Source organism: Microchirus variegatus (genome assembly GCF_963457635.1).
Source record: "Microchirus variegatus genome assembly, chromosome: 16".
Classification (NCBI taxonomy): Eukaryota; Metazoa; Chordata; class Actinopteri; order Pleuronectiformes; family Soleidae; genus Microchirus; species Microchirus variegatus.
This window is the reverse complement of record NC_139817.1, coordinates 23705561-23724021: the sequence shown is the minus strand read 5'-3', so window position 1 is coordinate 23724021 and position 18461 is coordinate 23705561. Positions and strand designations below refer to the sequence as shown.

General features: G+C 41.6%; 1 protein-coding gene across 4 annotated transcripts in view; it reads right to left on the bottom strand.

The window, feature by feature from the left end:
* fbrsl1 (fibrosin-like 1) overlaps positions 1-18461 on the bottom strand; it is a 306180-nt gene that overhangs the window by 207883 nt on the left and 79836 nt on the right. For all 4 annotated transcript variants that reach the window (XM_083903205.1, XM_083903207.1, XM_083903206.1 and 1 more), the window contains exon 2: positions 1462-1689. In XM_083903205.1, the coding sequence (XP_083759331.1) occupies positions 1462-1689 (228 nt within the window). The remainder of the gene's footprint in view (positions 1-1461; positions 1690-18461) is intronic.

Genomic DNA, 18461 nt, shown 5'->3' with positions numbered 1-18461 from the left:
CAGCTCCACACGAGTCTCTCGCTATCTCTCAGCTGTGTTAAGATTTGTTTCATACCAAGAGAGAGAGAGAGATGGAGGCAACCGCAACATTTCACTAGTAAAAGCGAAACAGCTGCAAACTGATTACGCTGCACAAAATAATGCTCCCTCAGTCAGGTCTAATAATACAGTTGAGCAGATCCTGTTTTCAGATGAAGGATGCGGCACACAAATAACGTTACATCATTTTCTGTTCGTGGAGAGCAAACGGCTGCAGAACAATAACATCAACAACGACGAAAAAGTGAGCAAACTCGAGGCACAAACCCCCCACAGTGGCTACTGTTGTGTGTCTCACTGCTGAACTTTGTCACCACCACCAATGGACAGAGCAAGCCATCCACTTTATCTCAATAAATGTCTTCATGGTTACAATCGGCGAGTAGCCTATAGTCAGCAGACTCTGAGGCAACACTGGGGTTTTCATTTTCAGAGTAAGTTAGGAAACGGTATGCCGATGATACTGTCCTGTATGTCCATGCAAAGGATAAAAAACATGCTGCGCAAGAACTGACAGATGCTATGACACATGTGCATAACTGGCTTGAGAAATCCCAACTATACTTGAACATATCCAAGTTTGTATGTACTTTTCAAAAAGAGCAAATACCGACAGTGATCCTTACATTGCTGTGCAAGGTAAAACAATTGAGGTGGTACAAGTGTTTAAGGGTGAATTCCAATTCCTTGCTTAACCCTCAATCTTAACCCTCAATCTCAAAAATGTGCGCTCCCTCTAGTGCAAGTGCTGTCCCGATTCTCAGAAAAATTAAGTTGAGTGGCAAGTTTAAGGGCTTCTTACTGAGAATAACTTTACAAAGTAGCACAGGTGCATGTTACACGTGTCTATAGACCATAATGCAAAAGGTTAGAGGTGCATGTTTTGACATCTCATGTCCAGTGTTATCACCAGCCACAATGGTTCTGTTTACAAAACTTCAGACAAATAAAGATTCTATACAAGTCCAGTGTGCTATGACCTGGATAACATTATGATAAATCTTCTGTTTCCAAACACAAACAAAGACGAGATAAACTAAGATAATGCCGACAGCATTTCCAAAAACGATGGGCAATATAAAGTCCACTTTTGCCAGCACTAAATGGGCTGAAGCTCCACCTGACAGCCATTAGCTGGAGGAAGTTGAAGACAAGTATTCTCCTCAGTGCTCAACACAAAGCTCTCAAATTGAGTGAAGCTGTCTCCTAACAACATCACTGCTATGGTACAAAGTCCCAGCTGACACTTTAATAGTGAATGTAACTTCAAAACTGACAGAGTTCATGATATTCACCTTTTTTTCTGACAGAATAAGAAGCAAGGTGAAGAATATAAAACACTTCCCTGCTTCTTTTGTTAAAGAATAGCTTCATTTCTCAGCAACACAAATTAAAAGGCTACATGAAAAAAGTCCGACTCACCATCTTGTTCTTCTTGGAGTACGTCCTCTTCAGCAGCCGCTCGTTCATCCTCTCCTGCTCTCGCTGCGCGTGATGAAGGAAGCCGTTCTCCAAGGGATCCACCACCGGCTGCACATTCTCATCTTCTTCCTCCTCCACCTCGTCGTCTTCCTTCTTTTGCCGCTTGGCGACCTTTTTCTCCTTCCAGCGCTCCTTCTTCTCCTGCGAGTTCGCAACTCTGGTCTTCTTCTGCGGGGAGGAAGTGGAGATAAACTCATTAGAAAGAGCGTCACACGGGCAGACACATGCTGAGCAGACCAACTGGGCACTTTTAGCAGGAAAAGCACAGGTGTTCCTGATTACACTGACGACCACACTGATTTAGGTCAAATAAGTCAGAGTGTGACAGTGAGAGAGCATCGTTCATTTGATTATTTGCACCTGCGCTTTTGCAACTGTGAAATATACACAGAGGTGGAAAAAGTACAAAAATATTGTGCAGAATTTTTATTTTGACTCATTAACGGATAGGATTTATAAAGTAACTAAGTACAATACTTGAGTCAATACGTACTCAAGTAAAATACAAAATCCTGATTTTAAATTGTACTTAAAAAAAATACAAAATACACAAAAAGAGTATTCAATACAGTAACTTGAGTAAATGTATTTTACTTTCCACCTCTGAATATACATACCTATTATAATTAAAGGTGCATTATGTAATAAATCTAAAGCAACTGGCCATTACATCCTCCTAATATGTCACAGAGACTCAGGAATAATGTTCATATAACAAACTGAACTCATCAACAACAACAGTACAGACAAAATATTTGCATTAAAAAATTATATTTTGCCGACTGCAAATCATGTTTATGTTTTGAAATCATGTTTTGGCATGTGGCGCCACCTACAGCCGTCTACTAATCATTGCGGTCAGTAGAGTCTCAGATGCCGAGCAACCACGGGTTGCCAGATACGTCAAAAAATGAAACCTAAAAGACCTCGGTATTTTGAATTTGAATGTAGTAACTGTTTTTGGCCACATTCTTACATATGGCACCTTTAAAGAAACAGAAAAATCTCTTCAGGAAAGCCTTTTCCACTCCCACAATGCACCAGTAATTCTTGTGTACCAAGCGCAATTAAATGTAATGGATTCTTTAAACTGAATTAAAATGTCTGCATTTAAAGGTGCCATATGTAAGAATGTGGCCAACAACGGTTACTACATTGAAATACAAAACACCAGGTATTTTGAATTTGGTTGCGTTTTCTGACGTAACTGGCAACACGTGGTTGCTCGGCAGCTGAGACTCTACCGACTGCAATGATTGGTAGACGGCGGTAGGTGGCGCCACATGCCAAAACATGATTACAAAACATAAACATGATTTGCAGTGTGCAAAATATTTTTTTCAATGCAAATATGTTGTCTGTACTGTTGTTGAGATCAGTTTGTTATATGAACATTATTCCTGAGTCTCTGTGACATATTAGGAGGATTTCACGGCCAGTTGCTTTAGATTTATTACATAATGCACCTTCAACTACAAGCTCTCCCGCTTTTAAGTAGTTGCTTGTATTTGTACCTGGTGAAGTGCAGCTACTTAATTAAAGTCACAGAAAATAAGAAACTTCGGTAAGCCATTAGTAAGTGGATGATGTATAACCTTTTATACACGTCGCATAACTTTCTCCATTTGTATCACCTCTAACTACATTACACAGACATTCTTGCACTGCAGTGACACGGCAACTAATCAATGCCAAGCTAATGAGACAGATTTAGTGCTTTTAGTGTCTCCAGGATTTCCTTAAAAACCCCCACGTAACAATTGTACACCGGGGTGATGCCAAGTCTATGAAAAACAATGCCGTCGCCTTTCGAACGAGAACAAAGCGGGCAGATATTTCACTGTGCAGACAGACTGGCAAGCGATTAATGTGCGGGAGAATGAAGTGGGCTTATGCCACAGCTGACAAACAGTCAAGTGCACAGCCCCTATTCACTGCTGGCTTATACAAAAGAAAGCAAACACTTGAGTAAAAAAGGAGCAATGCCCGCTATCGCTCGAAAAATGTTTAATCCTGTCAACAGCAGAACAATGCCTTACTGGAGCCCATAACCACTTTATGGCTCAGATATAATGAGCTTATGATATGAAGTGCTTCTTTAACACACACTGGAGAAAACACAGTCGCTGTGCACTTACCCTACCACCGTACTATTTCCCCCCTTAATCATTCCCTTTATGCTCCGGTTACAGCCCATGTAGAATTACAGTTTGCTCATTGGAACTAAAACACAATTAGAAAATGCCTGGTATTTTACATTTTTCTTCACTCGCTCCCTCTGGAGCAAACTAACACACTACAACTTAAGTTAATGTCCCTGCACAACTACTGAAAATAACATTAAATAGCATTAAAACACTACTTTAATCATCATGTCACAACCATTGCATGTCTAAATGTCCAACCAGGTTACCAGGAGGTGACCTGATATCATCTGTACTAAATACATGCACACCTCCAGAGCACAACACTGTCCAGTCCAGTTGGTGGCGCTTTTTTGGTCAAAAAAAGATGGTAACCATGGAAACTTGCTTGAGATGATGTGATTAAATTTGCCAGTAGCCCCACACGTACAACTCGGCACCCACAGGGAATTGCTGAGCAAGTATGAGCCAGCAATTATGGTTTTACAGTTCAGTTCCATGTCTATGTCATGTTAAGTTAGCACAATACAATTCCCACTGAAAAGACTGACAGTCAACATGGAAATCTTTCCTTCCTTCCATCCATCCTCCAACACATGAAAGTGGCCTTAGTCATAGAGATGGGGGCAAATTGGAAAAGATGCACTGGCTGTGGGCAAAGTTACACATTACATTCAAAGTGTGTGTGTGTGTGTGAGACACAAAGTGACGCACACACACATCTGTCAGCTTGTGGAAAACGATGCTGCCGGCCTGCCTGCCTGCCTGTGTGTGTGTCAAGTGATGGAATCTTATCCTCCTCCTGCCCTTCTGCTGTGTTCTATTTCCAGATCTCATCAGGCCCGTGTGGAGCTGGTGATGCACTGCTGCCTGCTTTAGCCCGTCGGTGGATCGGTGTGTGTGTGTGTGTGTGTCTGGATGGCAGCGGGCGACAGCAACACCGCTCGAGGCTGCGTGGAGTTCAAGCCCGAGGGGCAGCGAGTTCGTGTTTCAACATCTGTTCACAGCCAGCAGCGCTCTGTCTGACCACAGTTAGCTTAGCACACCGTGTAAATAATCAGGTGACGGGTTAGCAGATGGCTAGCACACTAGATGAGTACATTAGCCTCATAACTGCTAATGAGTGACACCCAGTGCAACACACCGAACGTCTTTACCATGCAATAATTTATGTTGTGGGGGCTTGCTTTTTGTCCCCCAGATGGATAGATAGATAGATAGATAGATAGATAGATAGATAGATAGATAGATAGATAGATAGATAGATAGATAGATAGATAGATAGATAGATAGATAGATAGATAGATAGATAGATAGATAGATAGATAGATAGATAGATAGATAGATAGATAGATAGATAAAACACATTCAACACACTCAAGACCTGTTCAAACTCACAAGCTAAAAAAAAATATTCTGTTAATTTACAGTCCACTATCTCTGTGACACAGTTGACAGCGTGGCAAAAAGCTGCTGAGCTAATACAGCTAAGAGTGTGACACCACTTGCAAACAAGGATTTCATGTCATGACACCGACTTCACGCAGCAGCCTCAGAGAGGCCTTTCTCACTGCACATTAAGGCAAACGCATTAATTTCTCATGAGGAACATGCAGTATTAACGGTCCACATCTCCAGTCCAATTCATAAGCTGAAGAGCAGTTACACAGATGAAGCGGTTACAGCCTGAGAGCAGGAGAGGCTGAGAATGTGGTGTTTACCTCCGTTATAAGAGGAGCACTGCAGCTCCATGAGGACGGCCCATCAATAGCACGGCAAACTGCAATTTTCCATCTGCTTGCTTGTTAACAGAGACGTACCATTGTGAGCAAACCTGCTGTGAGCTGTGGATCAAGTATGCAGGCGTCTTTTTTTCTGCTGGGCTCCTGTGGTTATGTCTCAATCAACCAAGGTAGAAAAAACACAGACACACGAGGACTAGAAATAGGATTTGACAGTTTGACACACTTATATTTGGCTTGTGTGTAATATTTGAAACGATTGGCTGACATCGGCTTTCTGTGTATTTCAGGATAACTTTAGCTTCACATACAGCAATCATATACTGTACGATGAGCAGTGATGACATCGGGAAATTAAGACTGATCTATGTATTGATATATAATAATTATAGAGCGTTAATCATCGTTTGCTGTATTTCTTATGACAGTCCAGTGATAAATTCTGTTCACCCAGCACTGACTTCATTTTGGTGACAAACCTCTTTACTTTAAAGGTGCATTATGTAATAAATCTAAAGCAACTGGCCATAACATCCTCCTAATATGTCACAGAGACTCAGGAATAATGTTCATATAACAAACTGAACTCACCAACAACAACAGTACAGACAAAATATTTGCATTAAAAAAAATATTTTGCAGACTGCAAATCATGTTTATGTTTTGAAATCATGTTTTGGCATGTGGCGCCACCTCCCGCCGTCTACCAATCATTGCAGTCAGTAGAGTCTCAGCTGCCGAGCAACCACGGGTTACCAGTTACGTCAGAAAACAAAAAGAATATTTTGAATTTGAATGTAGTAACTGTTTTTGGCCACATTCTTACATACGGGACCTTTAAGGTCTAGTTTGTAAGACTTATATTAGACACAATAGACACATTAGATATAATGGTGAAACTATATGTTTGACGTCATTAGACACAAACATGCATTTTTGGCCTTTCAGATTTATGTCACATGTATTTAAAGTAACGTCAGGTGTTACAGATTTGGCAGTAAATGAGCTAATGTAGAGATATTAAAGATAAATTAGCTCTTTTAAAGCTTTGGGAACATTTTGACAGGTCACACTGGGGAAATCACAGAACTGTTAATAGTCAATTGTTAATATAATATAATATTATCAGTTTAACACCTTTGTTTGAGTGTGTCTCTGTATAAAAGGTTTGGAAACACTTCACTGTGTAAATCCACACACATATGCTGTTTTAATCCTTATTTTACATTCTCCTCTGCGTACCAGTTTCACTTTCGAAACGGCGCGTCCCTGACTCACGTCAGGATTTCAGATCCACTTACGCAAATACCACACTCTCAAGTCGGTGTGAATCATGTGACCTTTCATTCACAACACACCCCTCTCTCGCTCTCTCTCTTTCTCTGTCACCCTCTCCCCATTTCCCCCTAGACTTTAAGCCGTATAATGAAGCACAACAGAGAGTAAATGACATTAAAGAGGCCTGAGGGTAAAAAGCATGACTCAGCTGTTCAAACCTACTGCCTCCATGTTGGCATGAGAAGTAGCTGCTCTTATAAAAATGAGTCATATCAGGACTTAAAATGAGACTTTCAACACATGTGCTAATAACATTAATCCTATTTTATAGCCATCCATCTTTCACCGCTTTATAATGCCACATGAGGGTCATGGGGGCGCTATCCACTCACACAGTGTCCAATTTACCAAATCCCCGTAATGCATGTTTTTGGACTGTTGGAGGAAGCCAGAGAACCTGGAGAACCCCCCCCCCCCCACACACACACACACAGGGAGAACATGCAAACTCCTTGTTTTGTATAAAGTATAATAATAGTATGCAGAGCCACCGCTGTAGTAAATATTGCTTTTTGTCCGTACAACTTATTCCAGTTCAAGTCAGTTCACCAGTGAATACTAAGGGTTTGGATGTGAATATGCATTTCATGAGGTCAGGGAATTAGACTTTGCTTCGAAGCTTTGCACCTGATCTCGTTGCGGTTTCATGTCTGCTGTGTTCCATCAGAAATAAACCCGTTCAATTGTCTTCGCAGTGTCATTTCTATTTATTCACAGCCCACAACTCGACTCTGACAACAGATCTATAATAGCTCCAAGAGACGAAGAAGAAGAAGAAGACGACGTGTAATCCATCACCGTGTGCGTCTGCCAGCAGCTTAGTTGTAATATAATTTCCATATGCCAAAGGCCTGAAGTGGGGTTTTTCTTTTAATGCGGCAACATTATTTTTCTTCCCATAATGAGAGCACTCTCTGTATTATTAAAAAGCTCATTTACAAATGAAACAAAGCTGTTGTAAATAATTGCAGAGCACAGGCTTTAAAAAAAAAAGATCTATATCAGCCTTCGGGGGGAAACACGACATTATCACTTAACACTTAATGACACTGTAACCTACATGCTGAATTAATGTTGTTGGTTGAGTATTTTGGAGACTGCCACTGAGTGGACACTGTGCTCGGATATTTTCCTTTCTATTCATCCTGCGTAAGACACAATGGGGCGGAGAGGTGAACGTGGGGTTGAGGACAAAATGACAACAGTGAGAGAAAGAAGGGAAATTGAGGGACGGACAGAGCACAGAGGGAGAGACCGCTCAACTTGTCTGACCCCATCACGTTACCCTGGCAACAGTGTAGGAGTTGCGTTGCTCTTCCTGGCCGAGGGGGAGAGAATGTGTGTGTGTGTGTGGATGCGTGTGGAGGTATGAATACATCCAACACAGGTTTCCATGCCAGCAACAATGAAGTACATGGTTTAATGTGTTTATGCTGAGGCCTGGAGATCCACCCATGGAAGAACATGCAACTCCCAGAGGAAGGTTTATGTATTCTGCACGCAGGAATGTCAGCAACCCTGGAGTTGCTTTGCAAAAAGGGTAAGGAGGGTCTCGATGAGGCATGCATAAACCAGAAGGCAGAGCGGGTTCAACACAAATGGAGCCTGGAGTGCAGGAAAAATAGACAGGGCGTGTGTGAAGAGCACAGGGAGTTATGGTGGTGGCGTCTAATGCACATAATCGCAGTTTCTCCACTGCACTCTCTTCTTTTCTCAGGTCAGTAATTATTTAGGAGACACAAAAAGCCGTGCAGGTTACACCCTCCCTGACACCAGGCAGTGCTACAAAGGGATAACAAGCCACCAGTCCACTTACTTCTAATCCAAAAGCTGCAAATCAACTGTGTGTGTAGATTAGAGACTGTATTGGAAATAATAGACACTGGTTCCTGTTTATCTTTGACATTTGTCATGATCGGGATGGGCTAATAATTGCTTTGTGCTATTGTGCATGTAAGGAAGACGACATGTGTAACACCATTTTCTGTTGTGATTCTGTCTGCAGTGATATCCTGACACTGCATTTAAACAAGCGTGACCTACTTTGTGGTGTATTTCTGCTCCTCTTCAGTGACACGGCATGTTATTGTTAATGACATCCATATTCCTGGATGCTCAAGTGCTTTTGCAATACCCATCTGACAGCTCAGGTTAACTGTACTTTTGAGGGCCCTATTTTCTCGTAAAAGTCTGATTAGAAAGCTATTCAAGGAGCTTAATACTGAGCGTGTGAATGCCCTCTTTCATCTCTGCATACGACATGAAAGCAGCAGTCATTTGTTGCTTCAGCTGTGTTTAGCGCCTTTTAAGCGGGCTGAGGTGTGGCTGCACAGATTTATGGCTCAGCTGATGGACTGATTCTATACGCATTACCGCGGCTCTTGGCATGTCAGATAAATCACTCTGACTTGTCATGATTTAGCCTGGATTGATTTAATCATGCCACGCTCGCTGGCTTTTATCACGGTGCGTGTGCGCGCGACGCTCGGCGGAGACAGCGGCGCACGTACACACACACGCGCACAACGTCAGCTACATCAAACACACCTTTGATTAACTTAGAGCATTTTTTACCGTCTCGCTGTTTCTCTCAAAGCATGTAATCAGAGTGTTATTGCCTCGCAGGGAGAGAAAGGCGAGCACATTGTGTGCCGCGGGGCTTATCAAGGCTGTGAACAAGAGAAAGCACACATTTCTACAGTGATCAATGTTGCATAATTGGCTAGCACATGGATTAAATGAACCGCATCCTTTTCACCTTTTGTTAATCGATGTGGTGTGTTTTTCCTGTTCATTTGACTTCATGGTTTGAGGCTCCAATCCTTTGTAAACTGTAAGCTAGTTTATTGGCGATGCTGCCGCTGTATGCACTGTTTTTGGGGGGGGGGGAGGGCAGGGGAATGAACAGGAGGACAGGAGGTGTTAATCCCTGGCAGGTGAGATCGCTGCTGCAGTCGTCCAGCTCACAGGAGCCAAACCTGTGAGCAGGCCATCTCTCTCACTTTGTCACTTCTCTGCCTTTCTGGGGAATAACTGTCAGGTTGGTTTGTGGGTAAAAACATCAACACGAAAAGCTCCAGGTCGAAGCCTGCAACATGATGATTTCTTCAGACCTTTGCTTTGTCATAATCATTCTCACTGCTGTCAGTAAAGTATGACTCACCAGATGTAAAACTCTTCATTTCAACAACAACAAGATGCTGAAAGTAAAACTCCTTTAAATACATGCCGATTGCTGTTCAAGATACTTCTTATCGATAAGATCCTCCTCCACACCAGGCTTTTGAAAATAGAAAGAAATTAGACATCCTACTTGTAGGCAGGACGTGCTAAACATGCCCTATTTTTCCCCCGGTAACCACTGAAACGATGTTGTGATGACGCGCGGGTATAGACAGGCGCGTGCTGGCCGTAGTTTGGAACACCACAAGATTCCAACAAGATGCGAGTACACGGTGGAACATCACCTATTAAATGCTGGAAAGTCTCTTTGCGCAAAAGCGAAACTTCGAGCAGTTAACTAAAGAGATCAGCTTATCTGATGCATCTGTTATTCCCTTAATTACAGCGCTAAAACGTCTTCGAAAGAAAGAATTAGACCACGGAGTAAAAGAGAGTCTGTCAACAGTTTACTAAGATCTACTCGGATCCCCTGTATTTCATCGCGACTGTAATCGATCCTCGTCATAAAGATCATTATGTACGTGTCATATATAGATGTGGGGATAAAACTGCGCATAGAAATATTATCCATTCCATCCATACGAAGGGTCCGCTTACAGCGGCGCACAATGCAGGAGAGAGAAGAAGCGAGTCAGCAGGGGCGGTGCGCAGAAAAAAAAAGTGGGGGGGACACCCTCTAAAAAAATCCTAGCTAAAAGCCTGCTCCACACCCACTATCTATGAAGAGAATGAACAAATACTTACCTGTATTGCTCAATTTCTTCATTGTATCAATAACTGAATTACGATTCAAGCTTGTAAACGACATACGAAACTGACGACACGAAGCAGGTTATCGCTCGGTCGTACGTGATGTGACATCAGGGTTTTCCTGCCAGAACGAGCCACATCAAAGACGGAGCTGAAATCGCCTCCTCGTCTTACACTGACGCATGAGCCGAGGTTTTTTTTGTTTGTTTTGTTGCTGAGCTAAGCTGCGTTAAAAAAAAAAACCCTAATTTAATCAGCTGCACTGCGCTCACAATAGGAACAGGAATAGAACAGTGCACAGGCGAACAAGAGAGAGATGTTGAGAGATGCTTTTTGATAGTTCTGGAACCTGTTGGAGATTTTCTTTTGAGCGAGCAAAAGAAATTGTGTGTGTGCAGGTGGTGAAAGCCTGCAGCCACTCCTCCTTTCTGTGTCTCCATGTCCTTTCATTCCCTACCCCCTTCCTGGCATTTGCATTCATTGACACTGTAGGTTTTATGAACTCACGGCTGTTGCTTGTTATTTAAACATTCTATATATATCTATATTATTAATGCTTATACGCAAGCCTCATTGGTATGTGTATGAATGAATCAATAAATGAAATGCACTTGTATGGAGTATTGACACTGTAATCATCACCCTGACCCTGAAATATAGCTCTCTGATGCTTCTCACAGTTAACTGACTAAAGTATACAGTGGTGTCTGCCAATCCTGCACTTTTGTATTCTTCAGTATAGATGATAGACATCATACTATGTCATCATACTGTATTTATTGCCAAGCAATATTGCTGTATTGTGACAGTATTACTGTGGGAAATGGATTTACCCTTATTATCATCCCTAGTCTATATTATAAAAGCACATTTATGCAGCTCAATGTGCTTAGTAAAAAAAATAAAGCACATAACAAAACTTAAAGTGCATGAAACATAAATAAGAATACAGTAAAGAGAGGCATGTATTATGTTTAGAATTACTCATTCCAAGTATATTAAATTCTGGTATGCAAGAGGGTGAGTGAATACGGTAAGTAAATCCTAAAAATGTATAATCTGCCACGACTGTGTTTGTGCGACGACCGCGTGAGTGTTTGTTTAGCACATGTGTGAGAGCTAAATTAACCCCTGGAGTGACACCATCTGGCCAGAGGAGGCTGCTGGAGGAGGAGGAGGAGGAGGAGGAGGAGGAGGAGGAGGAGGAGGAGGGGGGAATGCAGCGATAACAGAGCGCCGAAGCAGAAAAATAAACACCGCCATTAAATGTATTTGAAAGCTCTGTCAAACATTTGACACAGTCCACACTCCAGTAGCAAAAAGCCATCGGTAACAGCTGCATCGCTAATATACACAGTTAATATACTGTATACAGTGTGGATATTACATACATATGAATCCCTATTTGTTTTCTTACAACATAATAACAACACATAACATGAAATAAAACAGTGTAGTTTAACGTCACCACAAACTACAGCCTCAGTGCAACAGTCTTCACATTATAATCAACATAAAGGCAGGATTTACTGCAGCACTTACATTCAGTCACTTTACTCAGTTTCATGGCTTATGTTTGTGTAGATGAAGTAAAATGTATATTTCTTATATTTGAGACTTGCAGGAACATGTTTATATTATTGGATCACTGCATTTGAAAAGTGGATATGGTCTTCCGATTCTACTGAGGACTGTGGAAGTAACAGTATACTCAACAGCCACCAGGGGGCAACTCTGCTGGTTGCTTGCAAGAACAAGTCTGTTTGAGTGGAAGTTGATGGGAAAATGAACCTCGTTCTTACATGAATGAGTAAACGTCTCCCTGAGGAGTTAGTGCTGCGATCGCGAGTTCCCAACTCTTCTTCAATAGAAAATGATGTCAATTTTGTAAATGATGTTCCCATTTAGAAGAAAATAGTCACAGAGGATGACGTTAAAATACAAACAGAAAAATACTTAAAAAACATGAGGAGGCTGAATTCCATAGAGCATGAACAGGATGAAGTGACAAAGACACTGGGGAGCACAGAGACTGCACACAAGGCTGCATTTACACTGCAATGCTGCGAGTTATTCCTCCCATATGTTACAAATCAGATATGAGCCATGACAGTGTGAGGAGAAGAGAAAAGCACACGGATTTGGATGTGGAAGAAAATCAGATATGTACATATGTTACTCTGTCAATGCAATCCATACATCCTTAAACACACGTGGACCCTATCTACAGTCACTGCTCACGTTCAAACGGTGCATCGGAGGACCATGGTTTCATGCTTTTTAAGCCTTTGGAGTGAGGATTTAAACATTTCAGACAGTGTCAATGCAGATTTCAGATCATGGGTCACGTCTGACAACATTTCAGCATCGGTCGTTAAAACCTCCATCCATCATCTACCGCTTTACCCGGGGTGGAGGATGGAGGATGTCTCAGCATAGGGCGATAGGCGGGGTATACCCTGGACGGTTCGCCAGTCCATCACAGGGCCACATATAGAGACAAACAACCATTCACACTCACACCTACGGTCAATTTATAGTGACCAATTTACCTAATCCCCATATTGCATGTTTTTGGACTGTGGGAGGAAGCCGGAGAACCTGGAGAAAACCCACGCACACACGGGGAGAACATGCAAACTCCTTGCAGAAAGACCCTTGTTCCGAAGTTGTTCCAAACGGGGCTCGAACCCAGGAACCCGGGTCTTCTTGCTGCAAAGGCAAGAGCGCTAACCACTACACTACACCAACCGTGGGCCCATCATTAAAACCTTTGAAGTGGAAATGAAGCGTAAATAATCCACAGACACGAGGATCACGACACACAGGTGAACCACATGAGGACAGGGCACAGAGTCGCAATGATGGGAAGTAAAAAAAAATAAACCTAACAAATGACACAGGGAGGAAAACTAGAAGGTAAGACAACAAAAACCAAATGTCCAAATAAATCAAAAGAACCTGGAGAACCCAGGGGTCAATGTCCAGAGGTCAGGACAAGGGTGATGCATCTCTGCATCAGCTGATGTGATGTCTGATTTAAAACAGCAACAACTGACAGTTTATTTTAGCTGCTCACTGCTGCTCACTGTGCAGCTGATGCAGCTGATGTGTCTCACATCCTGCTACTGTAACACTCCAGCATTCTGCTGCCGTGGGCTCTGTTCATTATGGCATCTCACAGCTGGGTGTATTGATCTCTGCTAGTTTCTGCAGTAAAGCTCTTACTCTGCCAAAAAAAAAAAAACCCGAAATGCTCGGGCTGTTCAGGTTATCAATATTATATCAGTATTTTGACACGTGATGAGATATTGACTTAGAGTTTGGATAATGTCATCTTGATATAGGATGTGTTTTTTTTCCCTGTTGCAGTGCTGACACTGAGGCATTTAGTCAAATATGCCTGGATTTGTTGTGTTACAGCAGAATTTGAAATGTCTCCGTTTCTTCTTCTATGTGTTAATATTCTTATGATATTAATTAGAACACAGAGCATTTTGACATAAAAATAGATATAGAGGCTATAAGAATGCACAGTTATAGCGTCTTATATACTTTTTTCAGCACAACCTATTGGCAATCTGTTGAAAACTATTTATTTTGATTCAAATTTTCACAAACAATATAAACACACCTGAGCAAAAACTACTATTTATATTTTAACTACTATACTTTTTTAATCAGATCACATTTTTATGAACATAAATAAATATGCAATATAAAATGAATCATAACTCGCTGAAAAACATACATATATACATGTATATACATATACATTTATATACGTATATATACATATACGTATATACATATATATATATACACATAGATACATATACATACATATACATATACATATATACATATATATACATATACATATATATGTTAAAATGTGACATTAATCAGAATCTTGATGTTCACAGTCCATCAGAAGTCAAAGGTCTCTCCTCCCACAAGCTCTTCTAAAGACTATGAAGTCGATTGTGTGACAGGAAAGAGGCTTTTCACAGAGTCCAATAAAGTCCTGTGAACCTCCCACCCATTGTCACAGGAAGCTCCCTGTTTTCTGCCACTCAGCCCACACACTTGAGCCCAAAATACAGCCCAGTGTCATTCCTTGGATTTCTCTTTTCCCCTCACACTCTCCAGAGAGAGGAAAGCGTTGCCTCGGCAACAGCTATTCCCATTGGTCGGGCAGAGAACGACAAAGAAACTCCTTTAAATCTGCGATGGCCTCTCACTGTCAACAAATTAGCTTGTAACATATTTTCCCGCACCAACTGTTAATTATGTGGTTTTTTTTTCTTCTATCGTGGGTAAAACTGCTAAAAACACATGGGCGACATTAACAGCAAGCCTCGTCAAGAACAATAAACAGCCTGCTTTTGGATACTAACATGCTTTTCTGTCTGCATAACTGCCTGCTCACAGTTTGACAGTTTTTTTTTTAACCACAAAGCCAAATCAAAATAGAAATTACAAAATGAGTTTCCTTCCCACCGCTGACTAACTCGGGAGATAGCGGTAGTGTTTTGACATCAGCTGAATTTCTGAGCGCGTCCCGCTGTGAGCTGAACCCTGGTGAGGAGGCAGCTTTGTTCACACAGCAGGAGGCTGACAGAGCAGCACAGACCCAGCTGCAGACGACTGACGGAGGAAGAGGAAGAAGAAGCCTTAACCATATCAGCCCCACATTTCCTGTAAATACGTTTCAAAGCCTGGTAATAGGGAACCTTTCTGAAATCTATACAGTTTTTTGTTTCATTCTAAACTGCAGACACAGACCATCCATCCATCCATCTTCTACAGCTTTTATCCTGCACATGAGGGTCGCAGGAGCTGTGCCAATCTCAGCTCACTCTCTCACTCTCACACCTATGGTCAATTCCCATATTGCATGTTTTTGGACTGTGGGAGGAAGTCGGAGAACCCAGAGTAACCACTACACCAACCGTGTGGCCCCTGACACAGAACAAATCTTCAAAATTAATCTGCCTAGAGGGAAAACAGTGAGAAATAACAACATGAACATCACGCAAATTCTTTAAAAAGTGACCCATTATAAAACTTCAGTCATTGTCTTTCCGTGCAGGGTTAAGTCGAACAACAACCTCCACTGTCCTTGTCCCAATATACAAGCATTAGAGAGGAATTGATTTAGTGAATGAAGTGAGTCCACCTTCACTCTATGCAAGGTGGCGATATGCCCGGTTTCAGCTTGTTATGGCGCTTTTCCATTAAACAGTTCTGGCACGGCTCGGCTCGATTCTACTTGCTTTTCCATGAGGGACAGTACCTGGTCCGACACAATAATCAAACCCATTTGTTTTTAAAACGGGCAAAAGCGTTACAGCGAGATCAACCTTTTTGTGTGTTTGTCTCGCTTATATAAAACTATGTCACACAGCCGTGATATGACGACCCTGCCCATGTTGACGAGGTGCTATGAAGTAATGGAAAACAATGTGACTGATACCCAAACTGAGTAGAGACAAGTTTAGTAGTGCTAGATCTGTATGATGGCAAAACCTATTAGGCTGAATATAAATAGGGGATGTAGTCTTCCAAAATAAAAGTCAGTTGGCAAGGAAGTCTGTGAGAAAATGAGCTTCTACTTCGGACTTGATTCATGTAGAGAGACATTCCAAATATTCTTACTAGCTTTGGACTTTAAAGTGTTCAGTTCAATCACTCTGCCAAAACAGCCCTGTTCAGAACGCTCTGTTTAGTAGTATCTCTTTAGGTCCACCTTTAAAAAAACAAAAAAACTTAAGGGACAGGAAATGACATCAGCCACAGATGCTACTGGCCGCAAACAGGCAGTTAGCATTTGGAAAAGTGATAATTTGCAGGCTCTAGCAGGCACATTGCCGTCATATATAACATGTATCCAGTGGACAGATAAATCCTCTGAGGCTGGAAGTTTGTGTAGAACTCTGTGCTGCACTGTGGAGCCAAGAATAGAACTTTTCGCAGACTTCCGGTTTTCAGATACCGTTGTCCTCACCAGCACTCTCACGTGTTTTACGGACAAAGCGGAGCTCCGCGAGACAACAATTCTAGGAATTTAGCGCATTGTGACGTCCCAGTGAGTGCGGAAGTCAACATTGCGTGTTTTATTTCCTGTACTTAGACTGAGGAGGACCACAAAAACGTGAGTGAGTCTTTTTACACACTTTGCCGAGTGTGTAAAAAGACACTTGGCAAAGTGTCTTTTTGCCTTTACATATAAAACTATTTTTATGTTTGTGTTTAAGGCGAACTCCTTGCAGGAAAGGGAAAAAAAAAAAGAAGAAGTAATTCGTTAAAAAAGGAACACCGACTGTCACCTTAAGGAACGTTAAACGTGCGAACATTCAGACTATTACCCACAGAGAAATCACGGTGACTGCGTTAGACAGCGAGCAAAATGAGCTGCCACACACGGAAAGAGGCCTTGTGTCGAAAATCAACAAAAACAAGTTGGTGATAAAAGCCGCCCCACAGCGTTCCCCAAACACTGAGTCAGCTGTGAACTGATGCCGTCACACTGTTCGCTGGGTGAATGAGCCTGACACACTGTTTACACACACACACACACACACACACACATTCTTGTACTTGCTGCATACTGAGGACCGGGTAAAAGTGCTGACAAGATGAGGACCAGCATTTCCACAAATTATAAATCAACACAATTACAAATATCTATTTCATGAATGACATCTATAAAGAACTACTGGGTGCAGTACCAAAAAATGTCCGCAGGTGGAGCCCTAGAGCAAAAAGGTCTGGAAAACTTTTTGTTATTTATTTATTTTTTTAATTCTTTTTGGTCCAAAATTTGACAAAAACATCATACTATACTATGTTGCCCAAAATGTGATTTATTTTTTTTTACAAATTGAGCATAGCATGTTATAGCAACCTAAGGAAGTGATTTCAATGAAAACAAAGTGAGGACCGACCAAAATGTCCTCACTCTGTAGGTTAAAAACCCTCACTGGTCCTCAGTATGCCACAAGTACAAGAACACACACACGCACGCACATACACACGCACACACGCACACAAACACACACACACACACACCCACTTCCTTCCCAGCACTTTTGCTTTCTTTGTTTCCCTCTCCTGACGGTATTTTAGAATAAAATCCACAGTATGTGTGAACTGTGCAGAAGTTTCACTCCTACACACAAACACACTGCGCAATAATGTCATACACACACATACAACAGAACGTTCATGTACAAAAACACACCGGGGGTCAGAAACCTTTTTAAACACAATTTTTAACAGGTTTTTGTGGGTTACGCAAATTAACTTATAATTTTTCCGCTCGTCAACGTAGCATAACATTGTCACGCACACCAACCATTAACACTCTTACACTTCATTTTCATCCCTCCCTTCTCCAGCTGTCAGTGTGAAACCTCACCTCCACCTCTCGACTGATCCACCTCAGTGAATGTGTGTAACTTTTGAAAAAAAAATCCACAAATTAATCCCCAGACAGAAGGTGTGCTGTATTACACAGTTTTTAAAGTGTTTATACTCGTGAAGCTCACCAGACACATCCTTTCACCTACAAAGAAAATAATCATTTTGCACCAAATCTCCAACTCTCGTGTGTCAAAGAGACCATAAAACATGTTTTTTTTACATTTATAATTACTTTATGCACTGCTGCTGTGATAAAAAGTAGTATAATATCAAGGTAAATGGAAGCATTCTGGCTGTTCTTATTCTCTCCGTTTTGAATTTCATATTTTATACCCACGAAGGTCACCCTTGCCTT